Consider the following 18283-nt stretch of genomic DNA (forward strand, 5'->3'; position numbering starts at 1 on the left):
TGTCTTGAGTGACTGAAAATGTACTATACACTCCAAAGTAATTATTCAGAGACATGTTTACTGCCATTCTAGTTCTTGTTTTGTCACTGTCTGGAGATTTTCTCTGATGCTTTCTTGTCCATATCACATTTGGTGTCTGACCAGCACTCAAGATTCTGCTTTACTATTTCTTGAACGGCTGGTTCATTGGTCAGGTTAATTCCACCCCTCCACGGTGAATTTCACCAGCCACTCTTCTGCAGCACCTTTTTCTTTTCCTTCGTCCTCCTGCCATGTCTAACATATTCTTGGAACTAGCTCTCTCGTTGACAAGCAGTGCAGGGACAATCTGCTTGTGGTTGCAAGGCTAGATTTCTTACCTTGGACTCCAATCAATCCACGGACTTCAAAAATATCAAGTGTTCCCTCTACCTTACTTGTTCCCACTGTTTCATGGTACAGGAGCTCTTCTGTGTTTAACTCAGGCTTCACCTAAAATCTGACTTTGCCTAATAGGAGCACGGAAATAAAAATCCATTGTTCTTACCAGTATTCCCCAAAGAAACCCCTTACAGAGAGAAGACATAATGAGCACGTGGCCATTATCACATACACTTTAACGGTGAGAGAGGAGAGAGAGCCCACTGCAGGGGAAACATCTTAAGAAGCTCTCAGAGAAATGACTCTTCTTCATGTGTCTTCTGGGGGCTCAGCCTGTGACAACTCCAGCATTCACTTCTGAATGCTGGGTTCCTCCTGGGAACTCTCACCTCTCTCCCATGTCCTCTTCTTTCTCTAGTATTGGGTTACAGATAACTTCACTTTCCTAAGTTTATATCCTACCATGAACACACAGGATTCCCTTGATGTGTAGAGTTGGTTGGCTTTCGTTTACATGAAACTGCTTAAAAAGTAGTTGAAGTGATACATGTTTAGGCATATATGTATCTAGATTTCTTTCTTTTCTATTAAACTACACCTGACATTCAATGTTACATTCGTTCAGGTGTACCACACAGTCATTGGACTACTCTCTAGGTTCTCCTATGCTCACCCCAACTGTAGCTAGCAGCCGTCACCCTAGGACACGATCACAACTCCACCGACCATCTTTGCTATGCTGTACCCATTATCCCCATGACGTATTAATGCCCTAAGTGGAAGGCTGTACTTCCCAGTCCCCTTTACCCATCTTGCCCATCCTCCATCCCATTCCACTCTGGAAAACAGCAGCTGGAAAACAGTCTTTATGGGTCTATTTTTGCGTTTTGGTTGTTGTTCCCTGCAATTTGAGACAATGGGAATAGACCTAGAAAAGGTGCTGTGCTAAGTGAGAGAAGCTGGACAGAGAAAGACATACCATATGATGTCACTTTTAAGTACAATCTAAAAAACAAAACAAATGAACAAACAAAAGCACAAAATGACCCATAAACACCTATTTCGTTTTGACTAAGGACCATGGATAGTCTCAAGGCAGCCAATAATTCCTCGATTCCACACATTCTATAATGTCACAAGTTGGCCTGTAACAACCTTGCAATGCTGCTTGGGGACAGAGGACTCCCCGGTCACAGTCCGCAGGACCTCGTGGCTCATGACACAAGAAACACCATGAGCTTCCTCGTCACACTGACGTCACGTGCCCGCTGCGCAGCCCAAATCCTACACGTAGATGCCGCACGTGCGGTCAGTCTGTATCACAGCTTTGCGACCCTGTGCGTACGAAACCCAGTGTCTTAAAGGATCGTCTAGCCTATCTACCTGAACTTTGCCACGGAAGGAGAGATCTCTACTTCCCTATATGATAAAACAATCTGTGCTCCATCCATGTGCACTATCACTATATTCCAAAGCGTTCTTACACACAAACTTCAATGGAAAGACAAGAAGAAAAACGCTCAACGCCTCCATCCATAAAACTAGGAGAAACATAAGCCCACACAGAATCATCTCCCAACAATATCCATCACTCAGGTTGACGCTGGTTGGTTCCTGCCTCATTTTCCCACGTGTACAACACCTTGTCAAATACTCCTTAATCTGAACCAAGATCTCAGAGAAAATCTATTCACTTTACATCATGAAACACTGTTACAGACTATGATCTGCAGGATGCAATAGACAAGAATCCCGTGAGCTGTAACAGTCACTTGTGAAGGTCCCCCTACCTCTTGCATTTGAACAGGTAAAAAAAATCTGAATACCAATGAGAATCTTCCTTCAATTTCTGTTGTGAGCTTTTAAAGGGAGAGGGGTGAAGAAACAACTGAGCAAAAGCATACAGCTTACATGCGTCTGAAACGATGAGAGGATTTCACATTTCTCACCAGGAAGAGTAAGCCCTGCACGTAGTGGAATCATGGCACATTACAGTAAAAGGGCTGAGGACTGGGAAACACATAGGAATTAGGGCAGGGGTGTTCAGGAACCATCAACAGGGAATATAAACTACAGCCACATCAACATAAAGGAGGCAGGAGGTTGAGTCAAATGAAACCGAAGTGTCACACTGACAAAAGTACTTTGGGTGGCTCTGAACTGAGGTGAAGATTGGGAGGAAATGTTGTCTCATGAATACACCTGACCTACTGCTTGTGCCTCTACTGGATGGAGATCAAGGAACCGCGGGTGTAGCTCAGGAGCACACAACGTGATTTCAAGGAATAACAACAATGCTCGATACACCAAATGTATAATTTTCTTCTGACATTCACAGCAGTATCCATAATAGGTTTTCCTTCAGGATGCTCTGCTGCTCATTCGGCACTGACATACAGAGGAAAATGAGAAGCTCAAGGACTTGGAAGCTTTGCCTTGAGCTCCTTCCAAGCAGCGTACATATGGCTAATCTTAACGGTATAGACCACCCAAGACCACCACTGCACTACAATGGACACACCCCTGGTCACTCTGTAAAGATACCAAAGAAGTCGACACCCAAAATCATGACAGAAATCTCATCACCCAAAAGCCGTCACTCTTGGTGGGACTCCTTAGGAGACCATGACGAATGGGTTGACCATACTCATGCTTGGCAGTAAAATCTGTAGAACGTAAGGTAAGCCCAGGGAAGTAAAGGGAGAGAGATCATGGTAAAGACAGCCATCAGTTTGCCAAGATTCCAGCTACACTCTATGACAATTACATTATCGCTACTGCCAAGCCCTGAGAAAGCATTCCACTGTGGGAATAAGGGAATCATCATTCACAGAGCAGACGGATGGTTAGTCAGTACTCTGTGTGACTCCTGAGCTCTACTTTTAAGGTTAATCCCCCTGTTGATTATAGAGATTACTTAAAAACAAAATCTTAAACAAGAGAAAACCTCAGTCACTACACAAACCACAGAAGACGTTCTTTAATACATTTCGCAGCAGAAGTGTGAGAGGATTAAGGATGTTATTAGAAAAACAGAAAGGAGTGTATTTCTGTGGTCTTGGTATAAGAGACTATGTCTAAAAATGGTAAAAACCAGGAACCATGGGATGTCTGGGTGGCTCAGTCGGTGAAGTGTCTGCCTTCAGCTCAGGTCATGATCCTAGGGGCTGGGATCAAGTCCCGAATGGGGATTCTCGCTCCACAGGGAGCCTGCTTCTCCCTCTGCCTACTGTTCCCCCTGATTGTCCTCTTTCTCACTCTCTTTCCTTCTGTCAAAAAAATAAATAAAATCTTAAAAAAAAAAAAGAATGTTAACAATTTATTTAGAGAAAGAGCGTGTGAGAGCATAGCAGGGGAGGGCCAGATGGACAGGGAGACAGAGAAGCCCCAGCCCAACATGGGGCTCCATCCCAACACCCTGAGATCGTGACCTGAGTCGAAATGAAGACATGGATGCTTCACTGACTAAGCCACCATGCACAGCTCTCTATCTTACTTTAATGTAAATAATCATTCCCTGAAGACTTACTCCACCATGATTTCTATCACTCTTATAGGACAACCACAAATGGAATCTCCACGTGGACTTTCCTCACACACCGTACACCACTGCCTCCTTTATCTTCTATGCGAAGTGGCAGGAATGAATTCCCCATCATACAAGAAGAGCCCCTCGTGTCTCTAAGACAGCAAGGATCACATCACTTTGCAGGCATACAAGTAATAAAGGCACAGCATGACATCATTTAAGAGTCGAATAGTATTTTCCCTAACAGTAAAATTTCTCAAATAGGGTCAAAACAAAAACAGAGACACTATTATCCCTTCCCAGACATCCATCCTCCCTCGATCCTTTAGGCATATTAACAAATGCAGCTGACAAATGAAGAACATGGGGTTGAACGACCTGGGTCCACTTATACATACTTTTTGTGTGTGTGTGTGTGGATACGTACTATGCAGTACTCTAAAAATATTTTCTGTTCATTATGATTTCCTTAATACTGACTCTTCTGAAGCTTACATCACTATAACAACACTTATACAAATACAGACAACATACTAAGAGTGGGACATTAACTGTTTATGTTTTAGGTAAGGCTTCCTCTCAACAACAGGCTACTTCCATGGAAAGTAGGTATGGTTTTACTTTTAGGGACCCAAAAGTGAAAACCAGATTGTCAATTGTGGAAGAGTTGACACCCCTAACGTCTGCATCGTCCAAAGCTAAAATGTAACTGATTTAAGTGTTTGAACCTTGGCTTTTTCTCCATAATAAATATCCTAATTGAGATCATGTCTGCAAAATGAGATGGGCTTACTGCTTCCTGCTGTGAATGGCTGATATTATAGAACTTGCATTCCATTACACAGTTTGCAACTGCTCATATCTGTAATATTTTTATCCTTCACGAAGACATTTTTTGAAGTATATGTTAAAAATATAGGATTGTCATCAATCATTACATTTCTGGCATGTCTATCCAGTACGCTTTCTCTGAAGTTGAGGAAGAATGAGTTCATGGGAAGACTCGGCCAACCTTCTTGATATGTGTACAGCATCTCCACAGGTGTATTATCTCATGTTGAAGAGTTCTAGTATGAAATAATGGCTTTGCCACATACTCGACATTTGTAGGGTTTCTGTCATCCTGCACTCTCTCATGGTTAGAAAATTGTACTTCTACTTAAAAGCTTTGCCACATTTCTTTTCTGTTTTTACATTCCTCAGCCTTCTCACCACTATGTACTACCTTATGTTGATAAGTTTTGAGTGATAACCAAAGGCTTTGCCACATTGTTTACATTCATTAGATTTCCTTCCAATATGAAATCTCTGCTGTTGACCGAGTTGTGAAGACGAGTCCAGATGTCTGCCAGACTTACCACATTTAGATGTCTTCTCCCCAGTGAGGATACCATGGCAGTGTGTACGCGAAGACTCGAGCGTGCATCGAAGACATTCCCCCACGCATTACTAAGTTACTACGATACACTAGTTCTCTAGAAACTGAGTTCCCTGAGGCTTATTACACTTGGACCCTTGATTCATGCCTTTCAGAGACTCATTTCATTAATACATTCTGTCTCCATTATAAACACCTCAGTAATTCTGAAAGCTAGAAGGGCCCTTAAAGAGGACTTACAGTGTACAACACATAAAAAAAAAATAAGCTCCACGTTATGTATTCTGCATAACTATTGAACGGTGATGATTCCATAAAGAACTTCCCATGTTTATCAAAATCAGAGACATTGGAAAAGGACAGATGATGTGTTGGTTGAAGAATAATGAATCTTCTGACAAGGATTTCTCAAATCAATCCCATTTAGAATCCTTATCTTCCTTTATCAATGTCTCACTTTCAGAGATGTTCCTGTGCATGACTGATCCAAACTTACATTTAAAATGGTTTCAGTGATTATTTTCAACATGGACTAGTGGGGGTTTCTAGAATTTACAAATGCACTTTTAGAGAATAGGAACCTATAAAAATTGGTGTGGGTCCTTGGGTTCAAAGACATTTTTCTGCAAATATAACTGACATAGGAGGGGATTCTCCCCCAACGACCCCCAAAATCTTTTTACCCTTGACCTCTTCCAGTAGGAGGGATTTCATTACCGGTAACTGTCCCAAGTTTGGACTGATCTGACATAACACCCGTCCTGCCTTTCCCTCCCCCCAACACATTCCCAGTCAGTCGTAACTAGAAATACTCAGGGCCACAGCTTCTGTACCTTCCATATCACAATCTTCTTTGCCTGTCTTTGCTAACAGGCCTAGAGTATTATGGAAACACACAACTAAGAATCAAAATAAGTTATTCCACTCACTATGCTCACATGCATATACATTAAAGTGCTAACGTGCCCCATTAATACCTACCCTAGGGCATCAGCAAATGAGGAACTGGAAGCACTTGGCCTTTGCTCTTCCATGGAGACAAAAACAGACCGATTTACCTTTTAGAGTGCTCCAGAAGCCAGCTGGGAGAACCCAACACACCCAGCAAGTACCAATGCAGAAGAGCCACATCAAAGAGACATGGGAAGGCTTTGACACTTGCCCACGGCAGCTGCTCACCCTCCCTGACACTGCATGGCCACACTGTGACTAAACTCCTACAACGGACTGACCTGTGCGTTCAGTGATCTGACCTCCCTGCAGCTGCCTGAGGAAGAGACGGCACATCTGTCAAGCACGACATGGAAAAAAGAGGGAAGGTGTGCACCCTCTGGAAGCACTGTGATAGCTGCTCAGACAAAATGGAGTACTTGTTCAGACACAGACAGACAATAGAGCTGAAGGGAAACAGAGGAAGGTATCCTGGGCTGTAAACCAACTGCACTTTCGTAACCTGGGAAATTACAAAAATGTAGACACGACAAATACCCAGAATATGTGTGACACGCACCATAATTACTATGATCTGTGTGCTTTAAAACAGAGCAAGTCCAGAAACCTGGGCCCAGAGGCTCTTTTTTTTTTTTTAATCCCGAAATGTCAACAAAAGATCACAAGGCTACAAAATAAACAGAAAAATGTGTTCCAATCACAAGAACAAATTAAATATCACAAAGGGACCCTAATCAATGAAGAACTCTGCATTGCATGACAAAGACGGAGGCATCATAAAGCTGTGCATGGAGACAGGAAGAGACAACAGATAGGGAACTAAATGGTACCAGCAAACTGGGCACGACCAAAATGTAACCCAAAGAGACAAAGTATATCAACCAACCGCCCAGGAATTGGGAGCTAAAGAATACAATCACTGAATTTAAAAACACAACAATGGGTCACCCACATACTTGCTCAAGCAAAAGAAAGAATCAGACAAGCTAAAAACCCCTTGTTTTAAACTGTCTACTAAGAAGAGCAAGGAAAAATGGGGGAAAGGACAGTCTGGGGACTCAGGAGACACCTAAGTGGACCGATATGTACATTAAGGGGACCCCATAAGGAAAGGATGGTGAAACGGAGAAGAGAGTTGACAGGAAGAACTAAAGGCTTCTACTTGACACATATGTGCAAAGATGGACCAATTCAACAATCTCAGGAATTCACAGTAGGATCAATGTCAAGACATGAACACAGTGACTCATTATAAATAACCTACCAACAATCAGAGGTGAGGGGACCTGGGTGGCTCAGTCAGTTCAGTGTCCCCTTTGGCTCATGTCATGATCCCAGGAGCCTGGGATCAAGCCCCACATAGCGCTCCATGCTCACCACTCCCCCTGCATGTGTGTTGGTTGCACTCTCTCTTGCTCTCTCTCTCTCTGACATATTAAGAAAAAAAAACTAAAAAAAAAAAAAAAAATCACAGTCGAAAAGAGAATTTTGAAAAAAGCCTGACAAGAGCAACTCCTCTTCTGCAGGAGAGCCCCTGTAAGATGATTACTGCAGTTCTCAGCAGACCCTATAGGAGGAAGGGAATGGGATCGTGTATGCGAGTACAGAAAGATTCAACAGTCTGCACCAAGAGTCATCTACCTGGCATAATCTACCTGTTTTCCACGAAGGTAGAAATAAAAACAATGCCTAGTAAAAAACCCATCAATTAACTAGTAAAGCTGTCCTACAAGAAATGTGAAAGGAAGTCTTTCTGGTTGAACACCAAGGATTCTAAAGGGTAACTGGAACCACAGGACAACATAAAACTCCTGCTCACGTCAGTACGTACCCAATTCTAGAAACCTGCAGTGCTGTAATGAGGTAGCACAATCACTTGTATTTCTGCTACAGAATTGTCTTAAACAGAAGCGTAAAATGCACAAATCTGCATAATAAATAAACTACACCACATAAAAGATAGAACTTGTGATAGTGGTAACATCCAACAGGTTCAGGGATGGAGAGGATGAAGGAGAAAAGTTGCCTATAAAATTGACGACAGCAGTTGAAAATGGTTTGTTATACCTGTAAGATGTTTTAAGGAATCTCTAAGGCAACCAGAATGAAAATACAGACAGAAGACAGAAAAGTGAATGACAATGGTGTCAAACCATATCATGCGTACAACACCACAATTAAGATAAAATATAGGACCTACACAATATACTGACATAGAAAATTTTTTAAATTGTTTTCGATTCACCAAAAGTGCTTCTCATGCCAAGAGAATATAAATTCAACAATAGATGTTGGAATTATTGCGAGTATTATAACAACTCTCCTAGATATGCTAGAACATTCACCACCACCAGAAATACACAAGACGAGTTACACACTCTGTAGGGGTGATATTTCATAGACACATACATAATGTTCCTGGGAAAGGGCACAAACCTGATTCACATTTAAGCCACACATTGTTCAAAAGTGTATGGTGCTGAAAACTGTCATCATATCACAAAATACATCGGTAAAGAAAAACAAAAAAACCCACAATTAACTTACGTTGAGGAAGGTCCCATACAAAAAGAAGCCCATTATTAAGGAATTCCAAAATGAGAACAAGCCAAAATTGAACTGAATAAAATGCCACATAATGCAATACACTAATTATTGAAAAGAAAACCTTCAATAGAGGTATAATTTTAAACCTGTGTATCCATGAAAAACAGGCATTGTCTATTTTGGCATAAGTTCACTGACAGTAAAACTGTAAGGATTATTCATTACAATCAACCATGAAAAGCTGTAATGAAAAGAATTATGAATAAGGACTTAAGTGACATCAAAAAATGTATTCTGTTACTCATATATTCCTCCTCTTACACAGAATTCAAGGGTATAACCCATTCCTTAGAACAAAGCAGAGAAGCAAAAACCTTCCCTGTCTAAATAAACAAACACCGTCACAGTTATAAAATATGCTGACAATCATTTTATAAGAAAGAAATACAGGGGAGTAAATCCAGATACATTCCTGAGAAACTAGTAAAAAAAACTTTAAGATTAATTTTTCGTGAAGTAAAATTCCAACAGCAACGGGACATTTTTGTCACTAGGGGAATTTTACCATCTACATCACTTCTTACACAGCACATGCCCGGGTCGCATCAGAACTTTTGATCTAAGAAATAAGAGCTGAGTCTCAGAGACAACTAATAAGAAAGTGCAAACTTACGACAAAGTCACAGGAACGTCTTACTATACGAGAAAAATTAGAAAATGATGCATTTTTAAAAAGCTAAGAAATGAGACTTTACTATAGGCTGCAGGTTCCAAAAGTTGTAAATCCCGAATAACATTACTGTATGTAGGAAGTCTAGGGAACAAATAGAGACATTACATTATTTCACCACTGAGGAATGGAACGTAAGGAGTGGAAACCTCTTCTCGTTAATACAAAGGAAAATGAACATCTGAAGTGAAATAAAGGATTGTATGTTCTCCTGTTCGGGAAGTGCTTTGTTACCTGATGACATTGCTCAGTCTCCATTGTGTACGATTAAGACTGAAGCCTCCGTAACACTGGAAAGCATGGACCAGAAAACACGTGATGTCTGTCTCCAGTGTTGCGGGGATTCCCACGCCAAGACCCAGTACGCCCCACACAACTCTGCACACTTTCTCCCAAGAGGCAAAATGGAACTTAGAAGAGGCTTAGCACAGACCCTCCGGAATAGGGAGGCCCTCAAAGCTAAGGCCCTCAAAGCAATGGAAAAGCTCTCCGATTATGGAGGCCTGCCCACACCCCATTGCCCTCACTATGGCTGTGACGAAACATCACTGGAGCTGAAGCAGAAGCCTTTGAGAATATGAAAGCATGACAATATTGAGAAAAGATGTCCCTCTGTGATGGACGGGGAAATACACCTGGGCTTCTCCAACCGATTTTGATGCCAGCAGAGCTATTGGAACCCCCTTTCAAAGTCTATCCTCCTCCTCCATCAGACTTGGATGTCCATCTGTCATCGGCTTCATTCATTCCCACCTACCTGGATCAAAGACTACTGTCTTCTTTCTCCTCACATCCCACGGCTCCTTGCTCTGCTCCAAAAGGGAGACTAAATCAGGCTTCGACACAATGAGACCTGTTTAATAGAGAAAGGGAATATAAGTATGGCTGGGGATCCTTGCGAGCCACTACTGGGCTCAGTAGGGAAGAGAGGACATTGTAGAATTCTAGAAGATGATTTCCCCAACACTGTTCACCAACAGCCCCTAGAGAACATGCAGGAGTTTCAAACACTCACTTCCTAACTGGCACTTCTAAGTTCTACTGAGACAATAAGGTGGCGTAAAAACTGGAGTTTAAATGCAGGAAGTACCGCTCCACGCCACGCCAGGTTCAGAACTACCACTAATCAACAGAAATGATGTGTCCCGAAGGAAGCAGAAGATAGAGCTGAAAAGCAAACATCAAGATTTTTGTCTCCATCTACAAACCCCTACTTATTTCCCTTTCTGCCTGATTCTGAATTCCAGGCATTCCCAGGGGAATCTTCCAAGAGACAGTCTTCAAAAGAAGAATGAAACCCCGAGTGTGGCTTGGGAAATCTGGAAGGAGTTATCCTCACCCAAGAACAGGAGGTGTCCGTAGTTCTCCAGCATCACGTCCCTGTACAGTTCCCGCTGCGTGTGGCTCAGGCATCGCCACTCTTCCTGGGAGAATTCTATGGCCACGTCCCCGAATGTCAGCAGTCCCTGTAAGACATACCACAGTCACCAAGTGGCCATCGACAGAGTTCACAGTGGTCCCTAAGATCAAGAGGGAGTTAGTGTCACCAGCTAGACCCCAACATCTGACCTTCACTGCTCACCCGACTGTACCCCCCAAACTAGATCCCACATTTTACTTCACTTCTTCTGTCCACCTTATCCTTTACTTCAGCCAGAACACCCCGTGGGCAGAGTCTCCTGCGGGAAAACAGAAACTATCCAATGAAATGTAATGACCACCCAGCGGAAGTGCTTGGGCTAGCCCAGTTTGACGCAGAGGGACCCGGATGTAACCCATGGAGTAAACTAGTTACCTTTACCTCAATATAAAGCTAGTACTGTCGAACTATGGAGAAGCAGAAACCTCATGTACCGAATGTGCAAAGGGATCAGGTTTGAACTCAGGTTATGATCCTAGAGTTCACTGAAAAGGACATACAGGTGCATATTCAGAGAGGACTCTATGCCAATGTTCACAGCAGGTTTCAAACGTGAGAACAATGATGGAAACAAGAAGTTATCTACACAAAATCAATCTAACCATTTACATTTCATGCACCCATCCACACATGTAGGAAGTAGTTATACACATATTAACAGTGATAGAGTGGAAAATTGTCATGATCAGTAATTCAAGAACCATTTTCAATGACGTCACACTTATAAATCACTTTGTGGATGATGCTGCTTCTGGATTTTATTCACATGATATCAACACAAACACAGAGAATGATACACATAAAACAGCTATTATTTAGGAGTCCGGTATGATGAAGGATAGAGGCAAAAAATGTTCACCTTTAACTCAGAAGGCTGACCCACCGACTGCATAGCTCTGCTAAGAGTCAAATACATGCTCCTTGTTATCTTACGGTCTCTTAACTGCCTGTACATTTCACCGATATTAACATCGAACGGAGAGATAGCATCGGACAGATCGGGCAAAAGTAATAAGCACAAATTCAAAGAAACCTTTCTGATCTTATACTCGGTGCACCTACCCTCCCCCTTGAAGACTATGCATAAAACCACCCGCTTCATGCAGCCAACGTGCAGCTCTTTCTGCCCACAGCTCCTGTCCGCGAGCTACTCAATAAACCTACTCTCGGGCACCGTAACACATCTCAAGAATTCGTTCCTCACCATCATGCTCAAGGATCCCACAACACAGCATTTCATTGATGCTTTTTGTCAATCATCATCTGTGATATAATTCAGGGTTTAAGACACTCAAACATGTTAATTAGAGAATTCTTGTTTTCTTCATCTGAAAATTCACTGAAGGAAATAGGGCACCTGGGTGACACAATGTCTCAGGTGTCCAACTCTTTTTTTTTTTTTTTTTTATTTGACAGAGATAGAGACAGCCAGCGAGAGAGGGAACACAAGCAGGGGGAGTGTGAGAGGAAGAAGCAGGCTCCCAGCAGAAGAGCCCGACATGGGGCTCGATCCCATAACGCCGGGATCACGCCCTGAGCAGAAGGCAGACGCTTAACCGCTGTGCCACCCAGGCGCCCCAGGTGTCCAACTCTTGATTTTGGCTCAGGTCATGGTCTCGGGGTCCTGGGATCCACTCAGCACAGAGTCTGCATGAAATTCTCTCCCTCCCCCTCTGGCTCTACGGGATCACCTCTCCTCCTCTCACACAAACACACTAGTTCTCTCACTCACTACAATAAGAAAGAAGGAAGGAAGAAAGGAACTCTTTTCTTTTTTAAAAATAAACAGAATGTCTACCACTTGAGTGTGGAATAAAGTAAAAACTCACAGGATGGCCATATGACTGACTTAGATCCCCCAGGCCCAGGAGACAATACTACCAACTACACGAAGGTAAGAGTCTTCATTTGTGCAGTGGAAACTCATGTAGGGGCGTTGGGGGAAATGGTCAAGAAAGTATTCCCGAAGACATTTTTCATGAAAGAAATCCGTTCTCATTAAACCTCAGGGACAGGACCCGTTGGCAGAAGAGCTGCAGTGTGACTGTGAGAAGGTACTGACTATAAACTCTTCATGTAGGGGTAGAGATAACAGAAGTCTCTGAGGGGATTTTGCTATGTTCAAGAGGATCCTGGAGGTCTGGCTATGATCAAGCTAAGGCTGCTTTTGCCTCCAGCAAAGCATTAACACTAAGGCACTTGGGAATTCCTTGAGGAAAGTCATACTTTCCATGTGCCAAGTATTTATCTGTGGGCTGCAAGTTGCAAGGACATTTCCTTTTTCTCTACATTTCTTTTGCTTTGTTCTACTGATCAGAAACTACAAGCAAAGAGAAACTCAAAGGAAAGAAGCTTCCAGGTGAAATGGGATGGTTTCTGCACATCACCCAGTATATCCGTCCAAGACCCTTAGGAAATATGAAGAACAGTTTGAGCCTTACAGGGGGAGCTATCTGGCAGAGACTCAAGCCATTACAAGAAGTTAATATCAGCTGCAATGGAACGTTGATCATCGGCCCCTAGGCACATTGAAGGACCTGTTGCTTGGTGTTGAGTAAGGGACAGGTGGGGCTAGGGAGGGGTGGACAGCTACGGGGCTAGGTGACCAGGGTCACCAAAAATCCCAGGAAAGAGGGACATAAAGAAAACAAGAGCCAAGGGAATGTGACGAGACCACCTCGTTTGTTTTAAACACCAGAGATGACATATTCAAAGGAGAAGTAATCATGCTGCTATCAGCGGTGACCTCAAGGAGACTGAAGGCCCCTGGTCAATTTTCTATAAAAGACCAACCATAAAGGCGTTAGGTGGCAACCATTCGGGACCCTGCTCACTCTAGAAAGCTTGCTTTCTCTTCTCACCTTCACGTGATAAACTATCACTGTCTCCTTTTGTGCCTGATACTCATTCTGCTACACCACACAAGAACCCGGCACCACGTGTTCCTTCTAGAGGCCTCCTTTTAGACAAACTGGCTTGAGTGCTGGAATGGGGGAGGGGCCGGTGACTCTCTGCCTGAATGCAGACAGGCCCAGGAGCGACCCACCCCCAAAGAGCCATAGGTCCTAACTCACCAATGGGCTACTTACAACCAGATTCGGTTCCCAAAAAGGGAAGATTCCATCTGTCCCCAGACTGCCTCATCTTCCCCTTTAAAACCAGGCCCCACCCACTACCTCCTGGCACTAGGCCTCTCTGGTGTCCTTCCCACCCCCCGCTCCCTTGCTGTGCATTCAGTGAGCTTCTGGCTCCTTTGTTCTGCCTCAGCTGAATTCTCTCACTTCCCCTGGCAGTGGCCCATGCCTGCTCATCACCCAAAATCCCCATCTGCTCAAGAGACACCCCATTTAGGGACCACATTCTTATACCCCTAAAGAGTAAACCAGCATGTCAATTATATTATGAGAATACAGTCGATTTATACAAACTTCAATCACATATACTTTCCCGGTCTGGTAACACCTAGTCTATTTTAGATACATTCTATAGGATATGAACCCCCTCTTTTTTCAGAGAATATTCCAAGTGATTCTGGATATCGTATCATATTCGCTGTTTATCTGTGCATTTTCTTACTCCTGGTCTACACAGAGCTGATAAGACACCTAGATGGGGCCTAAATAAGACCATTTTCCATCACTGATATCCCAGGACCAGACCCCTTCAGCAAGAGGAATCTTTAACTCAACACCTTCCCAAGCATCTGTCACCAAGGGACTATTTGCAATACTGGCAGGCAGGTCTTTCATTCAAAGTGGCAACTGTTGATGACCTACTCTAAGCCCTGTTGGAGAGAAGGGATAGAAGGCTCTGGCTGATAGGGGAGAAGGGTTCTAAAGGCCGAATTTGAGTATCATGTCTGAAAAGGTTTAAAAACTGGGTGTAAACATAGAGCAGAAACATCAGAACTAGAAAAAAAATCAATATTAACAATTTCTAAATGTAAGGAATTTCTCGAGAAAAAGAAGATAGGGCTTTGGAACTCGTACGCCAGGCTTACCTGAGAACTGGCCATTTCTTCTTCACCGCGTCCTCCGGACTTCTTGCTCAGAAGGATTCCAGGAGAAATCACAGCTGCAGCAGGAGAAAATGCCTTTAAAGCCCCCAACAGGGCGTCTCCACCCATAAAGGTCTTGCCTGCAGGCAGGACTTTCAAATGCACAAAAATGCCCTCTTCCTTGCCCTTTGTGTCAGGAGCTATTCAGAAACAATGAATTCTTCCTTGAAGACCAAACTTGGAGTATTTCCTTGTCTAGTTCAGGGGGCCTCCCCCAGCACAAACACAGGCAACTTCTTTTTATTTATTTATTTTTTATTTATTTATTTATTTAACAGAGATAGAGACAGCCAGTGACAGAGGGAACACAAGCAGGGGGAGTGGGAGAGGAAGAAGCAGGCTCACAGCAGAGGAGCCTGACGTGAGGCTCGATCCCATAACGCCGGGATCACGCCGTGAGCTGAAGGCAGACGCTTAACCGCTGTGCCACACAGGCGCCCCAACACACGCAACTTCTGCTAGAGCAGAAAGAAGAAACGTGTGCTGCATGGACCTGATGCTTCCAGATTCCCGTGGCAGCACCTGTGTTACTTCTCCTTGAGCCAAGCCTGCACTCAGCTGTCTTCTATTCATGGTTAAGCCTGCTTACCCCTGGCTTCACCTAGAATCGCCTGGAGCATTTAATGAAAACAGCACAGTTGTTTCCCCCTCACCGATTGAGAGAATCTGGGGTGGGGGGCACGGGATATGATCCCTTCTTGTACCTACTGGGAAGCATTTGGGAAGGTGACCAGGCAAAAAGCAGTAATCAAGGCTGTCGTTGTTATTCTGATTTAATCCACGCCTTGTCCATGGATCACTATTTCTGCACATTTACACTTTCTCCCTCTTTCTGCTACAGGGAGGGAGTCACCCTTACAAATGGAGCTTTCCCTTAGAGATGCAAATGTCTGCTACAAAAATAACCAGACTAGTTTCAGAGCTCTTTTTTGGTGGGCTGTTTCTTCTTCTTCTCTTTCTCCTTCTTCTGGGCCATCTCCACCTCCTCCCCCTCCTCCTCCTCCTTCTTTTTCCTCTACTTTTTAAAGATTTTATTTATTTATTTGAGAGAGAGAGGGAGAGTAGCAGAGAGAGGGAGAAGCAGACTCCCCACTGAGCATGGAACCCACTGCGGGGGTTTGATCTCAGGACCATGACTGAGCCAAAGACAAGTACTTAACCGACTGACCCACCCAAGCACCCTTGTCTGCTCTTTCTTTAAAATACCAGCCAAAAAGAATCCTTATGCTAACGAGACATATGTTGGGGTGACAACATGTGCTCCGTCAGTAGGTAAATGGTTACTTTCATAACTAACTGCCACAGACTTTTCCAAAGGGAATGTACGATGTTCACTCCCATCAGCAATACATGAGCATTCTAATTCCTCAACATGCTCCCTGAAATTTGGTGTGAACCTTCTTCTTTATCTTAGCCATTCTAGAAAATACGGAGTCGTTTCTCTCGGTAAAAATGAAGCGGTCTTCCTACAGCTGTCCTGGTGACTGGACTGAAAGCACGTAAACACATAAAGTTGAACAGAAATCAAAATGGCTACATTAAAACATCAGCAAGCCTTGATATTAAACTAGGGATCCTTTTCCCTCTCTTCTCCAACCTTCCACTCTCCCCTTCTTAGCCTTTCCTTTCCAGCACTGGGTCCCACCCTGAAAAGGTGATGGACACAGCTGGCTGCACAGACATAATTCCGGGTGGAACCGGCTAGATCCTGTAGGGATTTCCCGACAAATACCCCAGCCCTGCCTCTGGGGGGCTTGCAGTTTTGAAGGCCCTGACCTGCTGCAGCCTCTCTTGCTGGCAAAGTAATTAACCTGTTGTTCCTCTTGATCCCCAGCTCCAGCTTCACGTTCTATTTTGGCTCCGAAGCAGGGAGGTCAGGTTTTCACAGCAGAATGTGAAGAAGAGGAACACATTTATCTTCCTCCATTCTCAATTCCTTGGCCAGTTTAATATGTAAGTGGACATAAGACAGATTCACAATGGAAAAAGAAAGTGCTTTCTTAACTACGGGAGCCTCAGAGACATGAGGCTCAAAGACAGGTGACTGATGCTTACATGCGACTGTGACTTAAGAAGGGGTTGGGGATTTAGCATTTCAGAAAGGGGAAGCATATGCACAGGAGAAAGGAGAGAGCAACTGAACTGTCCTGCACAAGCTCGCCCTGGGCACCATCTACCCTGCCCAGCACCTCCTTCATGTCTACAGGGAGCCGCCGGGAGTCTGCTCTCAAATAGTGGTACAGATTCCTGTGCCTCCCTTTGTACTGATTAACTGACGTTGAGGTCCTTTAAAAATCGTTGGGCCGGGCAGAAACTTTATAGCTGGTTTTTGGACAAGACTCCAGCTTCTTCCCAAGTGGCCGGCCTCCTGAATACACCTCCTATTCCTTTCCAATCAAAACTCATGCCTGTGTCTTGGCTTTTCATGCGATTGGCAGCCAAAGTTGGGTTTTTCAGTAACAAACTCTTGTGGGATTGTTCAGTACAACCATCCGGAAAGCATTCTTGAGATGTCTGATTGTGCACTTGTGTTATTTAGGACTTTATGGAAAAATGTGGCTAGAGGAATAATTTTCCTTTAATATTCAAGATTATTTTACCTGGACTAACATTCAGATTGACTAAGAAATATGACAGCAGAAACAAATACTAGCTTGTAATTACATGCATCCACAACCCATCATGAAAGGGAGCCCCGGAGAAATAACTAATGCAGATTGTTTTTATGCTTTTTAGAAAAAGAATATATCTGTGAGGATTTGGCAAAATAAGCAAAACCTCTTTGGGCCTTGGAATAGTATGGAATTCTGAGCAGAGTCTGGGCAGTCGCAGTAAAGTAGTGAAAAGTCACAAGGTTTTTCATGCGGACTTCTCAGCTCTCCTTCCTCTATGCCTGGAGGTAAGAATCCCTCTTTACCTCTCTTTTGTTTTATTTATTTATTTTTTATTTATTTGACAGAGAGAGAGGCAGCCAGCGAGAGAAGGAACACAAGCAGGGGGAGTTGGAGAGGAAGAAGCAGGCTCCCCGCAGAGGAGCCTGATGTGGGACTGGATCCCAGGACTCTGGGATCACAACCTGGCTCGAAGGCAGATGCGCTTAACCACTGAGCCACCCAGGCGCCCCCCTCTTTACCTCTCTGTGCAGGAAAGGTATCTATTGCTTGGGACATTGGGTTCCTGCTTTATTACTGCTGTCCTAAGGAGACGGGGGAAATCAGACACACACACAACAGTGTGTGGTGATGAAGGCTGAGACAGAGATCCATCTACCAGCCAAGGAAGATCAAGGAGAGCTGACAGTCCCCAGAAGT

At 43.7% G+C, this 18283-nt stretch overlaps 1 protein-coding gene across 12 annotated transcripts in view; it reads right to left on the bottom strand.

Annotated features, from left to right (window-relative positions):
• The window catches only part of LOC113250190 (zinc finger protein 345-like), a 144570-nt gene that overhangs the window by 26129 nt on the left and 100158 nt on the right, over positions 1 to 18283 (bottom strand). For 10 of the 12 annotated variants that reach the window (XM_057313974.1, XM_057313973.1, XM_057313966.1 and 7 more), the window contains 3 exons: positions 14916 to 14989; positions 10835 to 10961; positions 10253 to 10348 (listed from right to left, as the gene is read on the bottom strand). In XM_057313974.1, the coding sequence (XP_057169957.1) occupies positions 10253 to 10348; positions 10835 to 10961; positions 14916 to 14989 (297 nt within the window). Of the gene's footprint in view, positions 1 to 10238; positions 10349 to 10834; positions 10962 to 14915; positions 14990 to 18283 lie in introns of those variants that run through there. The other 2 variants (XM_057313976.1, XR_008960054.1) reach the window with 2 other exon arrangements.

This window comes from Ursus arctos, unplaced genomic scaffold (genome assembly GCF_023065955.2).
Source record: "Ursus arctos isolate Adak ecotype North America unplaced genomic scaffold, UrsArc2.0 scaffold_19, whole genome shotgun sequence".
Lineage (NCBI taxonomy): Eukaryota > Metazoa > Chordata > Mammalia > Carnivora > Ursidae > Ursus > Ursus arctos.